Source organism: Zonotrichia leucophrys, chromosome Z, assembly GCF_028769735.1.
Source record: "Zonotrichia leucophrys gambelii isolate GWCS_2022_RI chromosome Z, RI_Zleu_2.0, whole genome shotgun sequence".
Taxonomy (NCBI): domain Eukaryota; kingdom Metazoa; phylum Chordata; class Aves; order Passeriformes; family Passerellidae; genus Zonotrichia; species Zonotrichia leucophrys.
In genome coordinates, this window is record NC_088200.1 from 49,052,373 (window position 1) to 49,075,066 (window position 22,694).

General features: G+C 37.6%; 1 protein-coding gene across 9 annotated transcripts in view; it reads right to left on the reverse strand.

Annotated features, from left to right (window-relative positions):
• Positions 1–2,301: 2,301 nt before the first annotated feature.
• Positions 2,302–22,694, reverse strand: part of AGTPBP1 (ATP/GTP binding carboxypeptidase 1) — a 65,080-nt gene continuing 44,687 nt past the window's right edge. For 3 of the 9 annotated variants that reach the window (XM_064735137.1, XM_064735138.1, XM_064735139.1), the window contains exons 26-27: positions 19,132–19,292; positions 2,302–5,840 (exon numbers count right to left, since the gene is read on the reverse strand). In XM_064735137.1, the coding sequence (XP_064591207.1) occupies positions 5,666–5,840; positions 19,132–19,292 (336 nt within the window). In that variant the 3' untranslated portion in view covers positions 2,302–5,665. The other 6 variants (XR_010443007.1, XM_064735141.1, XM_064735142.1 and 3 more) reach the window with 6 other exon arrangements.

Here is a 22,694-nt window from a genome sequence, read left to right on the forward strand (position 1 = left end):
AAACAGATGATTTGGGGAGTCTCCTTTCATTCTGGAACACAATCAGGTGTACATTTGATAACAGTAGCATTTTCAAGCAATACTGACTGATGGGATTCCTAACAGAAAGCTTTTGTCAACAGTGAGATCAGATGCAAAAGAAGAGGACGACATCACTGGCTCATCACTTAAGCTAAAGGACTGACTTGACTAGACTGGGTGCTTTGGAAGAGGAAAGTAACCTAGAGCAGACATGATTAAACTGAGAGGGTGTAAAAGTGTACACAAGCACAATGTACTTTTAAATTGGACTTGTGTCTTTTGTAATTACACAAAGCCAGAACAGGAGGATGATTGTTGCAGAGAATCTGAACATTTTGCAACAATCTTCACAGGACAAAAACCCAAATAATTTATTATTTTGGAATACTGTCTGACCCAGTTTAGGACTTTTCATTTGGCACTATAAAGCAGTATATTGTGTGGGATGATGATCAAGGCCAAGTAGTAAGGCAGCCTGTTGGCTGAAGGTTTGTGCAGCACATCTCAGTTTGATTTCATAAAATGTACAACCAAACAATTTTAATCTGAGATGTCAGCTGAACTATTGTTAAGGTTTATATAAATACAGTACCATAAAGCAAATACTATACAAAGTATTAAGGATCATTTGTCTTCCTTAATCTGTGCTTCATGTCTTGTTTGTACTGAAATCTTTTCATGTCCATTTTCTTTTGGGAACAAAATGAGCATGAATGCAATGCTATCAGCTAAGAGCATTTTATGCTATCACAGTAATTCATTATTTTTATATGTCCAGAGGGACAGTGTAAAGAAAAGTCCTATTTCAGGTCATTTAAAGTGAATATCCCCTCTCAATGTTAACAGCAGCATTTAATGTATGGAAGTACTATTGTGGAATTTTGTTAGTTAGATTCTTTTATTTGTTAGCATTCAGCCGAGTGAAAATTGACAGTAGTTACGCAATAATGAGGTGCTGCTAGTATATATTCTTCCAATCTACCATGGAAAACGCTGCATGAGAAATAACCCCATGCCAGAAAGAAGCGCATGCTCTAAGCACAAACATCTTGTGGTAAGAATGTTGCAAGGACAAAAAGAAGCAGAATCTGGTTGATATTTCATAACCACATAATTTGGATCAGGCAATCCTATAATCCATCATTTCCTTTGATGATAAACCCATATTTTGTGCAAATGACTCTTTCCAAACTGCTTCAAAAGCTGTACAAGAGCTCTAATAAGAGCTGTACTGAGTGCACTAACACTACTGTATTTTGGTGGGGGTTTTTTGTTTCTTTGTTTTTCAGGATTTGTTTGTTTGTTTGTTTGTTTTTTAAAAAGGCAAAAAGAAATACAGCACTTAGCTTTTTCTAATAACAAGAAATGAGGGAAGGTCTTTCATAGTTATGAAGTATTGTTTGGGGACTAGATTAGTTCTTTATATGATATTGTTAAAAACAGCCAAGACAATGTATTCTTTACTAGGTGTCACAGCTGTTTAGCATTTTGTATTTAAAGCCCATCTTTAAAAGCAACCCAGATTTAGTTTACTTATGCAAACAAGATGTGAGCTCACATCTCATGTGACCTGCACCCTGATGCCCTTACAAATACTGATAAAAGAGAAATATCCTAAGACTAATTTGACACTGTGACTATTGTAGATCCTTAAAATTATTTAGACAACAAAATTTGTGAAGCTGTTCAACTTAAAGTAACATGACAGGTGTAGTTGAATAAACTGCAAATGTATTTACAAAAGTTACATTGATGACTCCTAGTAATCACTTGCTCTTTTCAGACAGCTGCATGAAACTAATTATCGCATTTATCTTGAGCTTTCCCTCAAAAAATTGCTGAAATCTCAAAATCGCTGCTACAAAAACATATATAGTAAAAAAAACTCTACTGCAGTCTGACTTGAATTGTAAAGGGATGACTTATTGAGGAATAATCTTATGCCTTTCCTAGATCAGATTAATATTCTGTGTGGGAGGGAAAGAGTCTCTCCAGAAGGCTCCTCTGTGTGCTCTGCAAAGATCTTCATTGTATTTCATCCAGTCTTCATGAATTTTACAAACATTACTAAATTGTCAAAAATTTCTAGATAGTTATAAAGTTAATTAATATGCAAATGTTACTCTAAGCCTGTAGCACACTGAGTTTAATTTCACAGAAAACAAAATATGTTTTTTAAAATGTTATGCACACTGCTGTCCTTGCAGGTAAGAACATTCCTGCAAGTGCTAGGATGAGGAATCCCTAATTATCACTAACCAATAATAGGAAAGCAAAAGATTGTAAGTAATCCTTTATTACGCATTTTTATTCGTAAGTATTGGTATTTGGGGCATGCACACTAACACTGCAACAATTATATCTATCACAGCATTACAACAGAAATAATGTGAAACCTTGTATTTTTGCATTTTGTGAACAGTGTTTACTGCTTCTGCAGTCTTATTTGAGATTCAAACCAAACTCCCTGGTAAGTCAGGCTGATAAAGATATCCACCTCAAAAAATGACCAGGCAAGATTTTGGCACAAATTGCTTTAAGTTATATTACACCAGGGGATGTCACCAGTGAAGACAAAGTACCAAAATTTGTGATGCAACTTGAATTATTTCTGGAAAGGGAATGGAGTGATTCATCGTCCAGCAATTACTTAGAAGCAAGACAGTAAATAACCCAGGTGTAATTATTTTTTATAGTCTTATTTGTTGTTATTACTGGAGGAAGATCTAGGGATACCTTCTTTGCCTATTCAGAACCAGTCATGCTTATAGCACACAACATCATTTAAAACCAAAGCCACAGAGAAATGCCATTGCATAGAATAAAGACAGTCAATTGTGTGGAACAGACCACTCTCGATCTGCATGATTTGTGACAGTCCAAGATGCTGCCATTCTTTGCTCTCATTCTGCCCATTTCTTCAGGGCAAATGCCACAGTAACAGAATGGAATTTGTGCTCAAAGTGTTAGCTGTTCCTTTTTCAGCCAAACACCAGACTTCCCAACAAAACATAAATGGGGCACCAGCATGTCTGTCAACACCACTGCAGCAATGGCAACAGGTACTCAAGAAGGAATAAACAGTATGGAGCAGTTCTCACTGCAGCAGTTCTTCCCATGAACTGGCATCCCCATGAGCACAAATGGAGACTTTACTTTTCAAAAGGCAAGTACTGGAAAATGTTTGAGGTAACTATCCTCGTTTTTTGCATTTTCAACAATGTGTAAGATAGGGACAAAGTTTCATCTCTTGCATTAGAATTACACTGGCAGAAGCTCAGACCAACAGCTGCCAGAGTGGCATCTAACACCTAAGTGACATCTAATGCATAACTGCATTACAATCTAATGTATAAACATGTTCTCCTGAGACATTATATAGTTGATAACTCTTTTTTTGCACAGATTAAAAGTGGTAGGAGTCATGAGAAGAACAAATATACATACATACTCAGGAGAAAAGGACAATTTTGTACTACTAAGCCACAATTCTTTCTAAATGGATGAAGTATATTTCTAGTCTTGCCAGTAGTATAAAAATAGTTTTCCAAGATTAATACAAATTCAAATGAAACCTAAGAAGACATGCACAATGCAGTTAACAAACATGTGGCATCCTGCATTCTCTGAAATTTAAGTGAAATTGTTTATGAATAATTTTATTTATGAAAACTACTCCCACCGAAGTAGGAGCCCTTAAGGATGAAAATCTATTTACGCAGATAACTAGTATAAGACTGACAGGGCAATATGAGCATTTTGAACTGCTGTCATTGGACAGAAAAATAATTCAAATTCTGTGGCAAGGTTAATTCCTCCATCTGACAGGTTCCCAAATTCCTCTAATTTCAATGCAGAGGACTCCTCTTCAACAGGGTAATAAATAAATTTTCTTATTTACAGTATGTAGTTCACAGAACACAAGGAAAGATAACTTCCACAGAGAAAAACTTACAAAAAAACAAGACTCTAAATGTTTCCAACTTTTCCATGTTCTCCATCCCCACCTCTCTCCATATCTTTATTAATATAAATTTAAGTCATTAAACAAAAATACAGTCGCATATAACAAGGAATCAAAACCCCTTCCCCAGTTTCAGAATCAGGATAGTATGGACAGGCATTACCAAACAATGCTGAATTTGAAAGAACAGATCCTGGTGCAAATCCAACCCCTGGCTGAAAAACACTGAAACAGTTAATTCTCATAAATTTTATTCTTTTTAAATCCCTCTACTGAAGATGCCCTTCCCCTCTGAAATACAGTTTTATTTGGAACAACAAACAGAGGAAATCCTCTTCAGTTAAAAACCTAGTATAAGTTAGAAATTATATTCTTCATGTTCTTAAAGCCCTTGCGCATAGAGAAGAAAATGAATGCCACAACTGGGTCACATCAAGTAAAAATAATTTTTGAAAAGTCTTTTTCATTGCAAAACATGTCAATTCTGTAAACCACAGACTACAACTCTCCTCATTTCTCTATTAGATCTTATTTTAAGCAGAGGCAAGAGGCAACAGGAATTAGAAGACGACAGTAGAAGATGAAGAAGTGTAAATCCCATACCTGACAGCTTGACTTTAAACATGAAGAATACAGAACCACAGAATAATTACTCAGCCTGGAACAGACCTCAGGAAGTTACAGTCCAATCTTCCTATCAGAGCAGACTTAGCACTAGGTTGCAATCAGGCAAAAAGGTTTATACCGAAATGCACTATCCCCCTTAGAGCAGTTGGATTAGGTATAGAGTTAATGTGCCTCCGGTAAAGTGAACAGTTTTTAACTACGTGCATATTCAACAAGAAAAATGGAGCAGCCGTGTAGCTGAATATTCACAGAGTGTACAAACCCGACCTCTTCCTGGAGACAAGTACACTTAACAAGAAAACTTCTTCAAATTAAACCATGCCTATCTTATGGGTGAGTTTTATACAAGAGTCTAGTTCTTCTAAGCACAGGCTGCATTGGTCACTGTGCAAAATTCCTGAACTCTGAACAGACATTAGTAAGAATTTTCACCTAATACTGCGGCAAAACCACATAATCATAAGAAGCAACAAACAAGTGCAAAAATTCATACATCATGTTGTCATTTTTAATTTAGTAGTTACTGAATTGTTTCAGAGCAGGCACTGCATTGCTTCAAACACAATCAAGTATCATTGAAATAATGTCAAAAAATAACCTCTTCACCTCAGTATACACACACGCATATACACAGACATACACAAATTAATTTAGAAAATCTGTACATATGTATTTTTCAGGAAGCAACTCAATGAACTGTACCACAAAAAATTATTTTCTGTACTCTGATGCACTAAAAATTATAATCCATTTCTCTGGATTATAACCCAATCTTCCCTGGAAGATAGAGTTTAAGGACACAAAATGCCATGCAGTACTATTTAGTAGAAAATGAACTGGTAAATAAATTTATCTATTTAGGGCTTAAAGAATACACAGAACTCCTTAAATAAAACAAATGCAAATTTATCAGAAATATTTACTGTCCTTGAGCTATGCAGGCCTCAGTTATTTGTGTTAACTGAAGCTTATCCCCTTTGTAGAAAACATAAAGGAAGTATATGACTGGAAATTCAGGATACTTTATTTTCTGTTACTGGCAGCAAAGCTGGTTCAAGAAAGGTGTATCCTTGTTGAATCTGGGTCTGAAAGTCCATCATCTTGATTAGCTGCCTCATAATCACCCACATTATCAGCTAATTCAACATCTTCATCATTGCTCTCTGCGCTGTAATCAACTTCTTCAAGGAAGCGAGGCTCATCTTCATCCAAAACATATGTAGTGGGGCTATAACAACAAGAAGCTCCATGAACCATGTTAAAAGTATTATTTGGATTAACACATTCAGACTATGTGCCCTGTCCCTTTCCCAACATACAGTAATCCAAAAATTACCTCAGTAAAGGGGCAGATCACCTGAAATGGGACTGGCTTTTTAGATGAGTGTAAAAGAACTGAGAGACAAACCCATGCTTGTAATGCCTTGAACTAATTACTTAGTCATATACAACTCATTATCCAAATGTGCCATGACAAATCCGCTCCACTAATGGCCCATAAGAATTTAATGTAAATACAGCAGTATCAGAAATTGCTGAAGAATCCAACTACCTAAGGACACAGCCATTGTGGTAGGGTATAAACAAACCCCTGTATTTTATTGAAACACACACTTTACTGAAAAGCACTGTAACCAATTACTTTATACATATTAGAGATGACAGAACAAGGGATCGTGGTTACACCTACATTTAAGTTCCCACACAAATCACTTAACTCTCATCGGATTCTCACACATTTGTATCCTGGTAAAACTTAAGATTTGTCAAGCATTGCAACTCTGAGGCAATGCACTTAGTGAACTGATGCTCTGCCTACAGAACAGTCTATGCCCTTAACTAACAGCATCGAAGAACTTCAGTGTTAATTGGAAAAAGGTTAAAATACAACTTTCTGATCCTCTCACCTCCCTAGAACAGAGAAAGGAATGATGGGGGAGGCAGAAAAGTGTTTTCCAGATCCACTTTTACTTGGGAGATAAAAAGCTATCTGCTTATAAGCACTACGTACTCCTAAATATTTCATAAGTATTTTTACATTAATTTTAAGCCTGAAAAAGATTTTTGTAATGCATTTTACCTAATAATCAAATCATACAAAACAGTGAGAATGTTCTTATTGAGAAACTTCTTACAAAGAACTTGCAAAAATATTTGCATATTAATTTTAATTAATTTTCTCTGAAGATACATGAAACCTAGCTTGTCTGTGGCTTTATAATTAAAAGGACTAATCACTGCTTCTTTTTGAAAACCTTTTAGGAGCTCAGCTGCACCACTTCAAATCTAAAATGTTATCTCTATTCAATATAAATCAATTTCACTATATTCTTCCTCTACCTGTAACCTCAATGACATGCCACACTGTAGCATTTTGTACTGCTGACAGTTAATTCAAATACTGGGAGAAAAACTGTTCCCTAGCTTGGGGGGGGGGAATATTTGCATTCAAAACTATCTGTATCATTGTTCACTAAAGAAGCCTGTCTATTAGCTATACAAAACAGAAAGCTCCACAAATCAAAACACTTTAAGAGTTATTTAAGCTGTAATTAGGGCAATAACCCACTGATGGTTAAAGAACTGGGTGTTTATAACTGTTTCCATTTTAGGAGAGACAAAGAGTGAAGAAAATAACCAGGATGTTTGCTAAGAAGTCTCTTTAATTTCACATACGGTGAATCCAACATACAATAAGGATACATGTTTTGCATGAAGCCTCTGTGGGAGAAGCAGCAAAGGAATACAAATTTTTTGTTCTTTCATCTTGTGATGCTTTCTGCCCTAGGAAGTCACCACACACCAACAATTCCTTTAAGGAAAGAAGAAGTTGGGGAAAAAAAAAAGTTTAAATGTTTCATTTATTTAAAGAAACAAATCAAAGGGACTTCAGATGTATCGCATTCTGACAAGTCCACAGATTTTTTTCAATCTGTGCTTCTCATCACTTAACACAGGTACCGATTAATTAATTTTCATATGCAAGGAACCCACACTTCAGTTAAATCCACACAGAATAGACTGTGTAATTCACAGCAAATGGAGCCATTAAATCTGAATATTGACCCAATATTATGTCAAAATTCTGAACACTGACAGAAAACTACAATGAGCTATGTCAAGGAGAAATATTCAACCAGTGACAGTGGGATGTTTAAAGCATTAGAGTAATCACTTATAAAAATTCATCTTAGTGAGGTACGTAGAACAGTAAAGCTCTGAAAAAAATCTATCCACTTTTTTTAGTTAATGTCATTATTTGGATACTAAACTAACATAGTTGATTAAGAGAAAGTAACCAATAAAGCCCACCTTATGGAAAAAACCCACAGAACCGGGCACACAAGGAAATCACACAGTTCAGCTCTTCAAAGTGTCTTCTCATTTCACATAATATGTCCTGTGTTATATCGTCTTGAAAAATACACAAGTATACTTATTCAATATACTTTTTTAATAGTTGTATCGATTTATTTTACCTACTCATGTATGTGTAAACATGTTAGGCATGCCCCTAACTTGCGAAAATTCAGGGGCTGTGAGCAGTCATTAAAAGCCAATCTGTCTGCTCTAACACATTTTAGACATTTGCTCCAGCACATGTACATCCAAAACTGAGGGATACGTCTCACATTTAATAAAGCAAAAATCAACATTATATGTTATTTTCTCTATTCAAGAGAAGTACCATTAGAATACATCAAAGATTAAAACAGATATTACTTAGAAAGCTATATAAAACTTTAAAATAAAAACTGTCTTGGAAACCTACTGCACAATAGTCTTTGCTTTCTAATACCATCCAGAGCAGCACAACACCACGACTTCTCAATTCTGTACTACTCAAATAATACTATAATATTTACTAAGGTTATTTTTTCCACTTTCCTTTCTAAGTTTTCATTCCTCATAAAACTGTATTCAAACTGTGTCACATACTGCTTGTATATTTGCTTTCCCATGAGATATTGTCTTTTGATGTAGAAAATGTTAGCCTTGAATATTTAACATTTCAGTAATCTCTGTTCTAAAGGTTTGCATGAATCTGAGAAGTGTAATTATTATTCCACTGTTTTACTGAGGCTGGATCAGAAGATATATAGAAATCAAATACCTGAAAAAATGTCTTACTGTTTAATCAAATTCTTTATTTGCCTCCCTGCTGCTCCCCACCCTCAGCGTATCTTGTAGCGATATATTTTTAGCTGTTGTCATGCTGATTCTATGGGTTTTAATTTCCTAACTTTTCCCTTGGGCTCTTTCTAATTAACTTGCTCAATAATCCTTCTTCCTCTACTTCTACACCTCCTGCTTCTTCTTTTAAAGGAAACTATTATTTTGCTCAGGTTAGCAGAGGTTGTATATCCCACATCTACAGTACTGTAATGCAAAGGACGCCACGATTTGTGTATTTTCTTTGAAGTCATGGCTGTTGAAAGAGAATACTATATGAAATTCTGAAGTTCTGCATATCTTTTATGGGTAAAAAGATGAATTCCTAAATGCCTGATTAATACACCTGATATAATACTATGGTCTTCAAGTTTATGAAGAACTTTAAGAATATCTCTTTCATTTAAAAGAGTATTTTCTTCATCATCTGCTACTGAATACACTGAATTTAGGAATTAATACAATATTTTTCTAAAATGTATTTTAATTATTAATTAAAGCCTACTTTAATTATTAAGGTCAGCCAGGCGCACACAGCAGTGATATCAGCAACAGCAGTGGCAGCCAGGGCAAGTTCTGGGGGCTGATCACTAGAACAAGCTGGGCAGGGCCTCCACAGTCAGAGAAACATGAGTAAGAGCTGAGAGACCCACCAGGAGCCATCAGCTCTGATGAGTGAGGCTGACACGGCGCGAGTGCTGCCAGCAGATTTAAATGGCCCCGGAAAGTGCGAGTGACCAGGGCGTGGTGCCATGGCCAGGACGTGGCACAGCAGTTCTCCAGCAAGGGCACCCAGAAAAGGCCACTTAATTCTACCTGGGAGGAAAAGGAAGCAGTCTCCTTCTGTAACAAAAGTGGCATCCACACATCACAGCTGTCAGGCTAAAACCAAGAGACCAGAGCCCCCTTGGGTATATGTCTAGACCCAAACAGACTTGCTGAAGACTAAAAGAACCTGGACCCTCAGCTGCAGGAAACTCCATAATCTGAGAGTCCCCCTGGGCCCTGAAGGCAGAGGTAGTTGCCATGGGTGCAAGAGATAACCTGCCTTCTGCAGGTTGCCATGCTGTGTGAGAAGCTCATCAGGCAGCATATGATCTGGGAATCCAAGCAGGAGACAGAGTTATGAGATTATGCACTGACACAGGCAGAGAGGCAGCTGCTGCCTCAGAAGACCTTGGAAACAGAAGGTACATAAGCATCCAGCCCTGAGACAGGCTTGATTGATTTGTAAGGCAAGGGAGACTGGACCTCATCTCTGCTTGGAGCAAAAGAAAGAGTCTCCCCCTTGCTACCAAAGCACCCCTACATAACAAATATGACAGTATGAGGTTCGGAGGAGAAAACTCCACAATATGTAGTCAAAAACAAGAAAAGGAGAATGCTACAAAACTGGTACAATCAACCATTCATACAAGAATGAGTGTCACCAAAAGTGCATGAAGATGGCAACTACTGGAGAATTCTCACTGAGACACAGGGAAGCAGCCATTTACCCTCCAGCCTCTCTAGCAAGATTTCCTGCCTATCAGGGCCTCTTTCACCATGTCACAAAGAGGTTACCAAGACTGGTAAAACCAGAGGATTATCAACCACTCCTATGCTTTCATGCAGGGTTGAATAAGGCAGCAGCTATGAGATTGTGAAATATCAAAAGGGATTTCATGTCTCTTGGAAAGACATTGAAGGGATCAGGAACACAGCGCTCTCTCCACACCTGGAGACTAAGAGCAAATCATGCCTTACCCATCCGATGGCCTTCTATGGTGGAATGACTACAACAGCCAGCACAGGCAGGTCAGCGTACACCACCAACCTAGACTTCTCTAGGGTCTTCAGTGTCCCATGTGACGTGCTTATCTCCAAATTTGAGAGACATGGATTTGACGAGTGGACTGTCTGATAGGCAAGGAATTGCCTGAATGGATGCAGCCAGAGAGTTTTGGTCAAAGGCTCCATGCCCACACGGGGGCTGGTTACAAGTGGGGTTCCTCAGGGCTCTGTCATAGGACCGGTGCCTGTAAGACCTTCTGCAAGGACACTGACAGTGAAATCAAGTGCTCCTGCAGCAAGTTCGCAGATGACACAAAGGTGAGCAGTGCAGTTGACACAACAGAAGGACAGGATGCCATCCAAATGAACAAGCTTAAGAACTGGGCCCAAGAGAACCTCACGAAGTCCAGCAAGTTCAAGTGCACGGTTCTGTAACTGGATCAGGGCAATCCCAGATAAAGCACAGACTGGGAAAAGAAGTCATTGAGAGCAGCCCTGCAAAGCCTCGTGGATGAAAAGCTGGACATGAGCCACTGGTGTGAGCTTGCAGCCCAGAAAGCCAACCATGTCCTGAGCTGTATCCAAAGCAGCATGGTCAGCAAGGTGAGCCAGGGGATTCTGCCCCTCTGCTCTGCTCTGGGGAGACCCCAACTGGAATGCTGCATCCAGCTCTGAGGTCCCCAGCACAAGAAAGATATGGACCTCTTGGAGTGAGTTTTGAGGTCACTAAGCTGCTCAGAGGGCTGGAGCATCTCTCCTAAGAAGACAGGCTGAGAGAGCTAGAGTTCTTCAGCCTCAAGAACAGGAGGCTCCAGTGATACCTCACTGTGGTTTTCCACTGCCTGAACAGGACTTACACGACAGAGGAAGGATGACTTTTTACACAGTCAGAAAGGGATAAAACAAGAAGTAATGTTATTAAACTAAAAGAGAAGAGATTTAGATTAAATACTAGGAAGAAATTATTTACTGTGAGGGTGGTGAGGCACTGGAACAGATGACCAAAGAACCTGTGGATGCCCCATCCCAGGAAGTGTTCAAGGCCAGGTTGGATGGGGCTGCAAGAAATCTAATCTAGTTGGTTGCATCCTTGTTCCATGCTGGAGAGGTTGGAACTAGATGATCTCTGATGTCCCTTCCCATCCAAGCCATGTTATGATTCTATTATTTTTTAGAACTATATTACCTCACCATGTGTTTTTCATTTACATTAATGCTCAAAACATATTAAAATCTAATAAACCTTTTCACAAACATAGTATATTTTTTTCAAAACAATATTTTTATTGTCCCATAAAAGAGATACTTGGGATTTTTCATTATCCACAATACTCAATTACGGAAAAATTAATCCACAACGTAGACGTAACCATTACCAATTTGAACCCCATGGAGATCAGCAGTTTTTTGACACTCCAGGGGATGTGTATACATTTTACAACTTTGGAACAAAAAATTAAGAAATATTCCCTGTCAAAGTACAGAGAGTTGCAGCTACCTGGGGAGTTGGGAAAGGAAGGAGAGGGAATTCTGAAGTACTAATGATCTCTCATAAAACTGCTTTGTCATGGGAGGAAAAAAATATCTTCAATGAGAAAGACAAGTTATAAAGTACCACAAAGGAATTGTTTCTCCATACTTTCCCTTCTAATTCCTCTTTAGTGTCTATATTCTCTTCTGGAGATCAGCAATCCTGCTGCAGGAGGCAACATCACACAAACAAGTGCGGTCCAGTTCAATTGCTCTTAACCTATGTTATGTAGTTTTTGTAAGCAATAAGGAAATTTTCTCAAGGGAATTTCCAAGGTTCAACAGGATGCATCCAATGCTTTTCCAAGCCATAAGAAGCTGGACATCCAAATCCTCTTTAATTATTTTTTTTAGGTATCTTCACATTTAGAGTTACAAAATTTTACTCCACAGTTTAATTACAAGTAACATCAACATGTTCTATGTGTTCTCACCCTGAAATATATTTTATGAAGTTCAAAACCGAATCAAATCAGCTGGGATTCATCAGTCATTTACTGTGGGCCATACTAGTATTTGGGTCATACCATCAAGAGTAGAAGAAAACTTTAAAAAATGGTATGAAGAACATATAAGCAGTTCAGCACACTTACTGGTTTTTTGTTTCTTCAGGGTTTTTTTCCTTGATTACTAGTTTCCTCATTTTGCCCTAGAGAAGACAAACAGTGCTCTGAATACTACAGTCTACACAGAATTAAAAGCAATCACTTTCACTGAGGCCAGAGCAGGGGCCTGGTGCATGGCACTGGTACCAAGCCCACAAGTGGAATTCTAAATCTGACTTTTAAAAGCTTTTTCTTCCAACATTCAGAATGGGACAGACTGGACAAAAGCTGCAGTATAAGATGCCTTCTTTTCAACACAGCCGTACTCCCAAGGTACTGGAAGAAAGGCCAAGAAAAGCTTCAACGCTGCAGGAGAGTAAGAAGGAAAAGACCTTTAGTCCCAGGTGAAGAAGATTAGGAATATCCAAATGTCTGGGAAAAGTTTAAGACTTATTAGGAGCGGGGGAAAAATAGGGCAAAACCAGATTTTATCTGACAGCCTATACAGAAATCCCTTGTAAGACTTTGTCAACACTCCCACTGCATATACCACTCACTCATTGCCTAACCAGTCTGATATTTTTTCTCAAGTGTAAAACTAAATGCAGGAAATGGATTTTTCATCAAGTTTCTCCCTTCCCACAGCTCCTTTTGGCTGTCTGCTTTTTCTAACATTTTCTAGACATGCTGGGTCCCAAAGCTCAGTCTGCTTCGCTGCTATAATTAAATCAAAATTAACAAACACAACTACACCATGTTCTAGAACACACCAATAAGCCTCAAAAGAATCATTGAAGTGAACTAGAATTTCCAAAAAGTTTTGAGCAGAGCATAAGTCTAGTAAGTCATAACAGTTATGAATGTGGTCATATGTTTTTTTTTTCATTGCATATAGACCCTATCAAAACTGTCAGCACAACAACTACAATTCTCAATACAAGACAGTATTACATTTAGTCTAATCTTTTCCATTTGGAACTGGGATGAAAACACTGTCAAATGGGTTGGAAATAATTAAAGAAAAACTAAGTGTTTTATTCATCACATAAAAGGTTAAAGTTCACTGCTAGAGGGAAATAAATCTACTTATTGCTTTATTTTTCTTGTTTCAGACACGGTTCAAAATGAACTCATGCAAATTCAGCCTATGTGTAATGAAATACTAGCAATATGTCTAAAATATTAACATGTACTTGGTCATTATAATTGCAACCTGGAAAAACCAAAAAGAATTTGACAAACCCTCAAAACCATTTGCAAAAAATAAAATCAGGGCTTCTGTGTTTAAACTTGCCTGCTTAGTCTTGAAAGCATTAAAACTGTGCTTTGGTAAGAAGTAATACTAATAATATCCAAAAATAAAGGAAGTAACTATAATCTTAGTAATTGCTCTACTGTAACCCTACAGGAATGCTACAGCTGTGTAAAAATATTCTGTTTTATACTTCCTATGGATGAACTTTTAACCTGCTTTTCCTGTAAGTAGCTTCTAATTTGTCTCTAATCACAAGTAAAAAGCAGCAAATCACAAAGAAAGCATAAGCAGTTCTTTGTTGTACTAGAAAAGTGAGAATTGAAGTTTGGACATATAAAACAAGAAGCAGTCTGACTGTATTTTGACCCATGACTGCCTCTGAAGACGAAAAGAAAAAAGCTTTATAAACTTTGCTTGGCAGAGGTTCTTTGTATATTTCTACCACTGAACTGAACAACAAATGCACACCTTGGCTGAAAAGATTTTTTAAAATATGGCCTAAGGTATACAGCAGAACTCTGCTTCTCAGCCTCTGGCAATAAAAGAATGAGACCACCTCCTAACTTCACCTATGCCAGTATTGATCCCTTTGGCAAAGAATAAAAGAAGATAATGTGCAAACTTGAATAATATATGGCACTTTTATTGCTAATATTGGAGGTTCTGTGAACAAAATTGTAGTTTCTTATTTATCATAGAATGGCTTGGATTGGAATGGACCTTAACAATCATCTAGTTCCAACTCCCTTGCTGTGGTCAGGGACATCAATTGCTCAGAAACCCAGGTACAAATACACAACACATTTCAGTCTTAATGCCATATTTTAAATTAAATAGTTTGAAGCCACACATTCAGTTTTTCCATCATAGATTCTGACCGAGTTATACAGTATTGCTAGGTGAACACTAAGAGCAGTTGTACCTATTTTCTCACTTCATGCTGCGCATTTTTCTGGTTTATGTTTTAGTGTTCTCAGATTTACATTTAATGACTTTAAGAAATAAAGCCATCAGGACTTAAACAGTTGTTAACAGATTCCTCCAATAAACCCCAACATTTCTTATGTCAGTGTTCCATATAGATTAACTCTTACTTGCACAGAATCTGATTTTTCCCCACTCTCCTAATTTCTTTAGTGCAGAAGCACTTGGTTATCACCTTTCACCATCGTTAGCTGTGTAACACCCAAATGACACGTTAGGGGAAACCATTTTAAAAAAAAATTCTAGGTATAAATTCACTTTTGATACACTGAATGAAGTTATTTAACCATCTCTCTCCAATTTAAAATTTCATCTTGCAGTACAATTATTTTTGTGAGTTTCATGATCTAGTCTTTTGGATGGAACTGAACCTGCTGGGTTTTTTTAAGTTCCAGAGTACTGGTTACTTTTTTCACAGATCAGGATTATAAACATTTCCACATAGAGTCTCAGTAATAGTAAGCTTATTATGAGCCTAATGTTACATTTTACCTGTGCTCATATGTAGCCCACAACATTATGCAGAACTAAGTCTTTTAACAGTGCTTTCTGAATATCCAGGCTAGAACAGTCCCTGTGCCACTCATTTCCCAGCAATGAAATGTAAACCAAGTCAGAGGCAGCTTTCCCCTGTCCCCAGCATCACAGTACTTCACATGCAATTAGTTTTCACACAGAATAATTTTTTAGAGATAGCTGGATCAATGAAGTATTTTAGCTGGTAAAGGAAGTTCAGACTATGTGCATCTATTAAAATACCATGACTTGCTGTATTTCGTAACATTAAAACAAGCTATGCATTTACATTTGTTCCTCTTGTCATCTAGCATTACTGAAGTTTGCTATCAAAGAGAAAGCAAACACGCCATCTCACCCTTTTTTATTCCATTCTGATACTAAAGTGGCTTTGATGTGTCTTTAACTTCCTAGCAGATTCTAAGGGGGGGTGACTTGTGTATCATATGACTTTACTCAATTCAACAGATGCTCTCATATGGAAAATCCACGGTAAGTTACATTAACAAACAGAAATCCAGCAGATAATGGTTAGTTCACAGGTAATGGCTAGTACACAGCAGATAATGGCTAGTTCACAGATAATGGCTAGTTTTTCCAGAAAACTTTTTTCCAGACAATATCTGGAACAGTATCTGTGAACTAGGATGCTCACTTAAACCCAAGATGCAATAGAAAATTACCCATGCCTGAGGCAGCCAATAATATAAAGTTACATGGGAATCTGGAGCTGTTTTTCAATGCCACTCTCATGGATTAATTGCTCACAACCACATCTTGATCCAAAATGCTGTAACTGAAATTTAGTATTTCAGAGACCTATTTATGGTGCAGCTTTAGTTCCAATAAAATTGACAGTGACATAACACGAATGGGAAAAATATCACAGTCTTATTAACATATAATTGTAGCTGCAAATGAAAAAAAAAGTATGATAAATAGGTGTAACATGTAGGCACAATTTCCAAGTTAAACATGCTGCACATGAGGAGCTCAAGAAACACATGTACTGGCTGAAAGGCTATCATTTAGATGCCATCCACAATAGCTGTCAAGTGAAACTGCTTAACAGCCAGCCTGTATTTATGGAAGAATTACTATTTAAAAAATTATTAAAGCATATGTTGTGGTCTAAGAACAGTATTCTCCAATTCAGTACTTCCGCAAAACCATGTGCCACTTCCGCTCCCTGCCAGCTGGAGGGACAAAATACAGAGATCACAAAAGGTTGAGATCAGAACAATTTACTGGAAACAGCAATGGGACAAGAAAGTGAAGGGTAACAGCAACAATATTAATAACAAAAGACATAAGAAAATAAATGATCCACAGAATACCAGACTGCTCCATCTGCCATGTTTTCTCCACTGTGAGGAACCCCTTATTCCCTGAAGAGAGTTCCTTCCCCCTGTGCCTGCCAATGATGTGTGGTGGTACAGAATAACATCCCTCCTAGGTACTGCAAAAATTAAACTTGTCCTGGATGGAACCAGGATGGCATAGATGACAGAAATGCCAAGGGAATAGGATCTTGGCTGCTTAAGTTCTGAGAGAGACAAATGCAACTAATCTGTGATTTTTAGAACCCTGTATTCTAACTACCTGCACTAGCACTTAAATTTGAAGTTCCCAAATCACCAGCATTCAGTACCTTTTGAGAAAAGACTTGTAGACTTTTCCCCCTTTTCACAAAGCAGGGTGAAAAGATTTTCTTTTTTGGAAGAAAACTCAGGAGGCCATTTTGTGCAACGTCCTTGCTCTAGTGGGCCACCCAGTTTGCTGAGAATCACATCAAGACAGCTTTCAAGTATTGCCTGGGATAAGACTATCCTACACAGGAAGCTTGTTCCACTATTTGAGCATCCTCACAATGACCATATATATATATATAATGGCATCAAGAACTGGAGGAGCAAATGTAAAAATTAAAAGATGAGGTAACAACAATTTACTGGAAGCATCAATGAGAGAAGGAAGGAAGCAACAATGACATTAATAACAAAAGGTAAAACACAATGGAGTAATTTACATAGAAAGTGCAATACCAGACTCTTCACCTGCCACAGTTTTTCTCCCCCTAGCCTGACCAGAAATGAGAGAGTCTCTTACTCCAGCCCCTGACAAGTGATGATGAGATGGTATCAAGTAACAGTAGGGTCTGGCCAGGCCCCCTTCTGTGTATGGTAAAAAATTAACCCTGTTCTGGCCAAAACTAGGGCACCTTTCTATGTATTAAATGGTTAATGCAATTTCCTCTATGGTTTGTTCTCTTAGCCTGTCAGCAGATACCACTGGAAAGAGCCTGGCTCTACCCTCTTCACAACCTCCCTTCAGGTATTTGTATACATTGATAATGCAGGCCTTTTGCGCCTCCTCTACTCCAGACTCGCAGTCCTTGCTCTCCCATCATTACCTCCTGTGAGAGGAACATCAGACCCTTCAACATCTTAGGAGCTCCTCACTGGACTCTCTCTGGAAGGTCCACGACACTCCTGTACTGAACAACACGGTCCCCCAGGTGTGCAGGCCTTGCCAGTGCTGAGGAGAGGGGAAGGATCCCATGCTGACTACTCATGAACATTCCCTCTTCAAATAGCCGCAAATACTTTCCAGGATTAGTTGCTTGATCACCTTATCAGGGATCACAGTGAGACTGACCAGCTTGTAATTCCCTGGATCCTCCTCCTTGTTCTTCTTGAAGACAGGCAGGATATCTGATTTCCTTCGAATATACCTGCCCCAATCACTATGATCCTTCAAAAATTATTGAGTGGCTTCACAGTGACATCAGTGAGCTCCCTTAGTACTTGTGGGTGCATCTTATGAGTACCTCTGGACCTAGGTAAGAATAGCTTGCTTAAGTATTCTCCAACCCCTTCCTCTCCCACACAGGCAGGCCTTCCTTACTCCAATCCTTCCCCAGTGTCTGGGTCCCTAGCACACCAAGAGCTGATCTTTCTAGTAAACGCCAAGATGAAGTCAGTACCTCAGCCTTTCACATGAGCTGCGTCACCAGGGCTCCTGTCCCATTTAACTGTAGGCCCATATTTCCCCTAAAATTTCGTTTACTACTTACACACTTACAGAAGTTCTTTGATTACCCCAAACCCACTGACACTATCTTTTCCAGGAATCACCAACTCAGCTTTAACCCAGCAAGCCTATCTACAGCTTTAAGAACTGGCAACTTAGTAACCTGGTTACCGAGCATACAAATTTCTTTACTGACCCAAACTATTTCATGTATTTTAAATTCTTCAAGTCTTATTATATGTCTCCACCAGAAGAGAAATAAGAAAAATAAAGTTAGGAAGAAATACTTACAGTTCTTACTGCTTTACCTCACATACCTTAGGTCTGTTTAAAAACATTTTTAATACCACTGCAAATAAAAGAAAAAGAAAAAAAAACCGACAAAAAACCCCACTTTGAAAGAGACAATTGAGACTTAAGACCTACTCCTGGATTTTATGGCCCACAGTAACTACCAAATTACATTAAAATTGCTAGTGTTTATCCCATCTCCAAATGTGGAATATAGTCTAACTCCATCTGTATTGTTTTCTTTCAAACACTGAAGCAACTGAATTAACCCAAGAGATCTCCAACACATTCAGATTATTGTTACAGTAATGTCACAACACATCAGCATTGTTTTTGATAAGTGGAATAACATTTTTACACCACTTGAGGAACAGCATTTTTTTCCCGAAAGAAAAGAGAATATAATAAAAGTGTACTACCTTGTCACTTTACAGCTTGACTCAATTAGCTCATTTTCAATATCCAACAGATTAGAAGGCAGGTTGTATTCCAAAGGTGAGGACATTCTTTTTAAACGCAGCAAGCCAACACAGAACTTTGCTCCCATCTCCTCCAGTTCTCTTGTACCTATCTGCAATCCCTAATTTGAAAATAAGATTTAAAAATACAAAATAGGTACAGGCAGATTGACACACACATACTGTAGAATAGCTCTTTAGGTTAATATTTTCTTACTTTATTTAATATATTCTCTTGCTTTTAAAGACAGAACAAATCAAATTTGTAGAATAAACGCTTAGAGTATCAGAGAAGACTCAGGAATACCTACATGATTTCTTCATGGCTGAACAGACACATTTTTGGGAGCTTCCTAGTCTACACTTCCAGCACCCCAAAATTAACAAATCTTTTCCTAATAGTATTGGAAAAGAGGCAGAGATAATGTCCAGGTTCATAAGTATAAATTATTTTAAAATAAGAATTTGAAATACAAGATTCCTCAATATAAATTTCATCAAACAGAATTTTAAAAAGGAGAGAATTAATATCATAGCTCTGATCAAATTCATTGCTATGTTTTGACACACAGGTAAGACTACCTAAGGCAGCAGTTACTCTATGAGACAGATGTGTCTTCCCTGCCTATAAGTTAGAGGCTGCATGTGTTAATTCTGAAAGCATTTATTCACGTATTTAGTAATTAAAACTAACAAACAAATTCTCAAAAGCGATAGCTCTTTTCTAACTTGAATTACATAGCCAGGCATTTTCCTCTGCAAAGACTATTTAGAAGGTAGAACTTATGCAATGCTCTCCAAGTTTACATATCTAATAAATCCTCCCATCAGGTAATTCTACATTTTTAATTTAGCCAGAAGTGCAGTATATAGGGACATAACATCTGACCTCAACTACTTTATAAAAGGAGTGTAACCTAGACCAAGCCTCAAGAGTTATGTAATTGGCTAGTACTAACTGTATAGACACTAGCAAATTCAGTGGCACAACTCCACCCAATTTCCCTCTTTGCAATTTCTGTATCTCTGGAGAATCTAAAAAGACTTTAGCTTGGATCTTCTCAACCCCTTAACATACAGAATAGTTAAAAAGAAGCTTTGACAATACAAACATGGAAAGAGAGGAGCCAGGAATTGGTGGTAAGCTAAGTCATCAGGTATGAAAGAAGCAAAAAAGAATGAAGCAGGAATAATTTTACCAAAAGCCAGGGAAAAAACACATAAGCTTTGTATGTGTTGCCACACTGACACTGCATTTTAAAAGAAAGTATGTTGCTCCAGATACGGTACAGCCCACACATTCTCCATGTGCTGATTTGAACATACTTAATAGAAGAAAAGTTTGATTTTTCTTCTGAGTTCTTTTTTTGCCTTGATAGTACTCATAAACAAGGTGCTTTTTAGTAACAAGAAAGATAAATCTATATCCATGATTCTGAACAGTGCCATCCTCCAGCCAAATGGTACTGAAACCTGTTAGCAGTGAACAAGAGTTGAATACTTGAGTATTATTCTTAATAGTAATACTACTTACCTCTTTTATAATGCTTTTGTGCTGTAGGTTTCAAAGCACTTATTAATAAAGGAAGAATTATCCTCACTGTACTGATGGAGAAATGGAGGCAGAGAGGGTTGAAGCGATTTGCACAGTGTCTCACAGCATGTCACTGACCCCGCTGGGAACAGAAATCAGTTCTCCTCACTCAGTGCAGTACCTTATCCACAGAGACCAATTTTGTGGCTTTGTTTTGTATTTGTTTGCACATCATTAACTTTCGAAGACCCCAATCATAGCTGGGGCTCCACTACGCTAATCACAGGAAGACACAGTCCCTGCCCCAAAGAGATTAAAATAACATTAAGGTCAAGAGGCAACAAAGTATGTAGAAGAGGAAGGGGAAAGGTAACAGTAATCTCACTGTTACACAGGTTACTAATGCGCACAACTTGATGGTTCAGAAACTTTTCCAGTTATCATCTGCATTTGTTGCTGAAGAATTTATCGTTAGTTGGCAGGTTCCTTATAGACAAGGTATGTCTAACAGAGTGTCTCTAAGTTGAAAAAGGACAAGAGTACAGCATGAAGAAAAGTGCAAAGACAGTTGTTATAAAGATAAATAGCGTGTGCATGTTGTGTGGCTGCTATTTTTAGCACAGCAGAAACAGGATGTAGCTAAAGAGAAACCTAAATGGAGCAGATTGGAGGTGGATAACTGGGAAACACCTGAAGGATAAATTTTGCACTTACTACACTGAAGGGTCTACATAATTGTGCTAAAAGCCTGATGCCAAATCTTGCTTTGCTTCCATCATTTCTTTTAATCATAAGAGAGAATGTAATATTACACAAATGCCAAATATCAAATTTCCTAATTGATTCTTCCATCAGCCAAACCTCTTCACTTCCCTGAAACAAGATCCAAAGTCTGGTTCCAGAAGTCACCATCACCATCATCAGTTGCCCTTACTAAGGGACCTGAGGTCAGCTTCATTTTCACTGAAGCCTTGATTGCACTGTTTTATCTTCTAATGATCTTCAACTGTTGTTCTGGTACCTTTAACTGAGGCTAAGCTACTTATGTGCTACAGGCATTGCTTTTAAGCTCAAGCCACCTCATCGTAGCTTCTTTTTTGTAAACTAAATTTAATTTTTTTTCTCTACATCTTATACAACTATCTTTCTTCTAGACAGTAAAATTTTAGATGGAGGGTTGAAGTCTTCCTTACTAAGCATGTCATGAAGGTGTCTTCATATCAATAGAGTATCTCAGTGATTAAATTTTGCCACTTGAAAGAAAAGACAAAAAAACAAAGGCACAGCAGACTGTGACCTCAATGGAGAAGAATATTCCTATAATACCTACTTAGTAAAAGGAAAACAGACATATAAAGATTTGTCAAAGTCAATTGGTCAGTAAAATATCATGTAGATCTTCTGACTGCTTATTCAGCAGAGGTTAGAAAGACATAATCATTTCTGAGAACTCAAATTCTAAAGACTGAAAAATCTTAGTTACTGAGAAACTCGTCAACCAAATCCTTATTTCCTGAAGTCTTCTCTTTATGAGCGTTGTAGGACTGCCAGATAACAAAACCTTTTCATTTAACTTAAAAGTCAAGCAATACTTTCTAATGTATTAATCTTCAATCAGCAAAGTGGTTTGAATCATTGAAGACATTGTTCTTTTGTCTGGCATCTAAATTATGCTCCATAGTAGATCCTGGAGAATTCTTTCACCTGAAAGTTTGTTTTTCCATATTCTGAATCACAGATGACTGACCTATATTTGCAGCGCTTACTGTCAGCAGACTACAAAGATTCCGTAAGATCAGCTCAAAAACATTTGCTTCCAGAGCAGAGATCCTAAACAGAGGTAAGACTCGCTAACTTCCACACAACAGCTTCCTGGATGGCAACAGTCTAGATTCATCATCGTCCAAATAAAATAAATTAGAATAAAAAGAAAAATTATGTTCATCTTGGCAAAGACTCAGTATTTCTTCCACAAAGAACCAAATTGTAA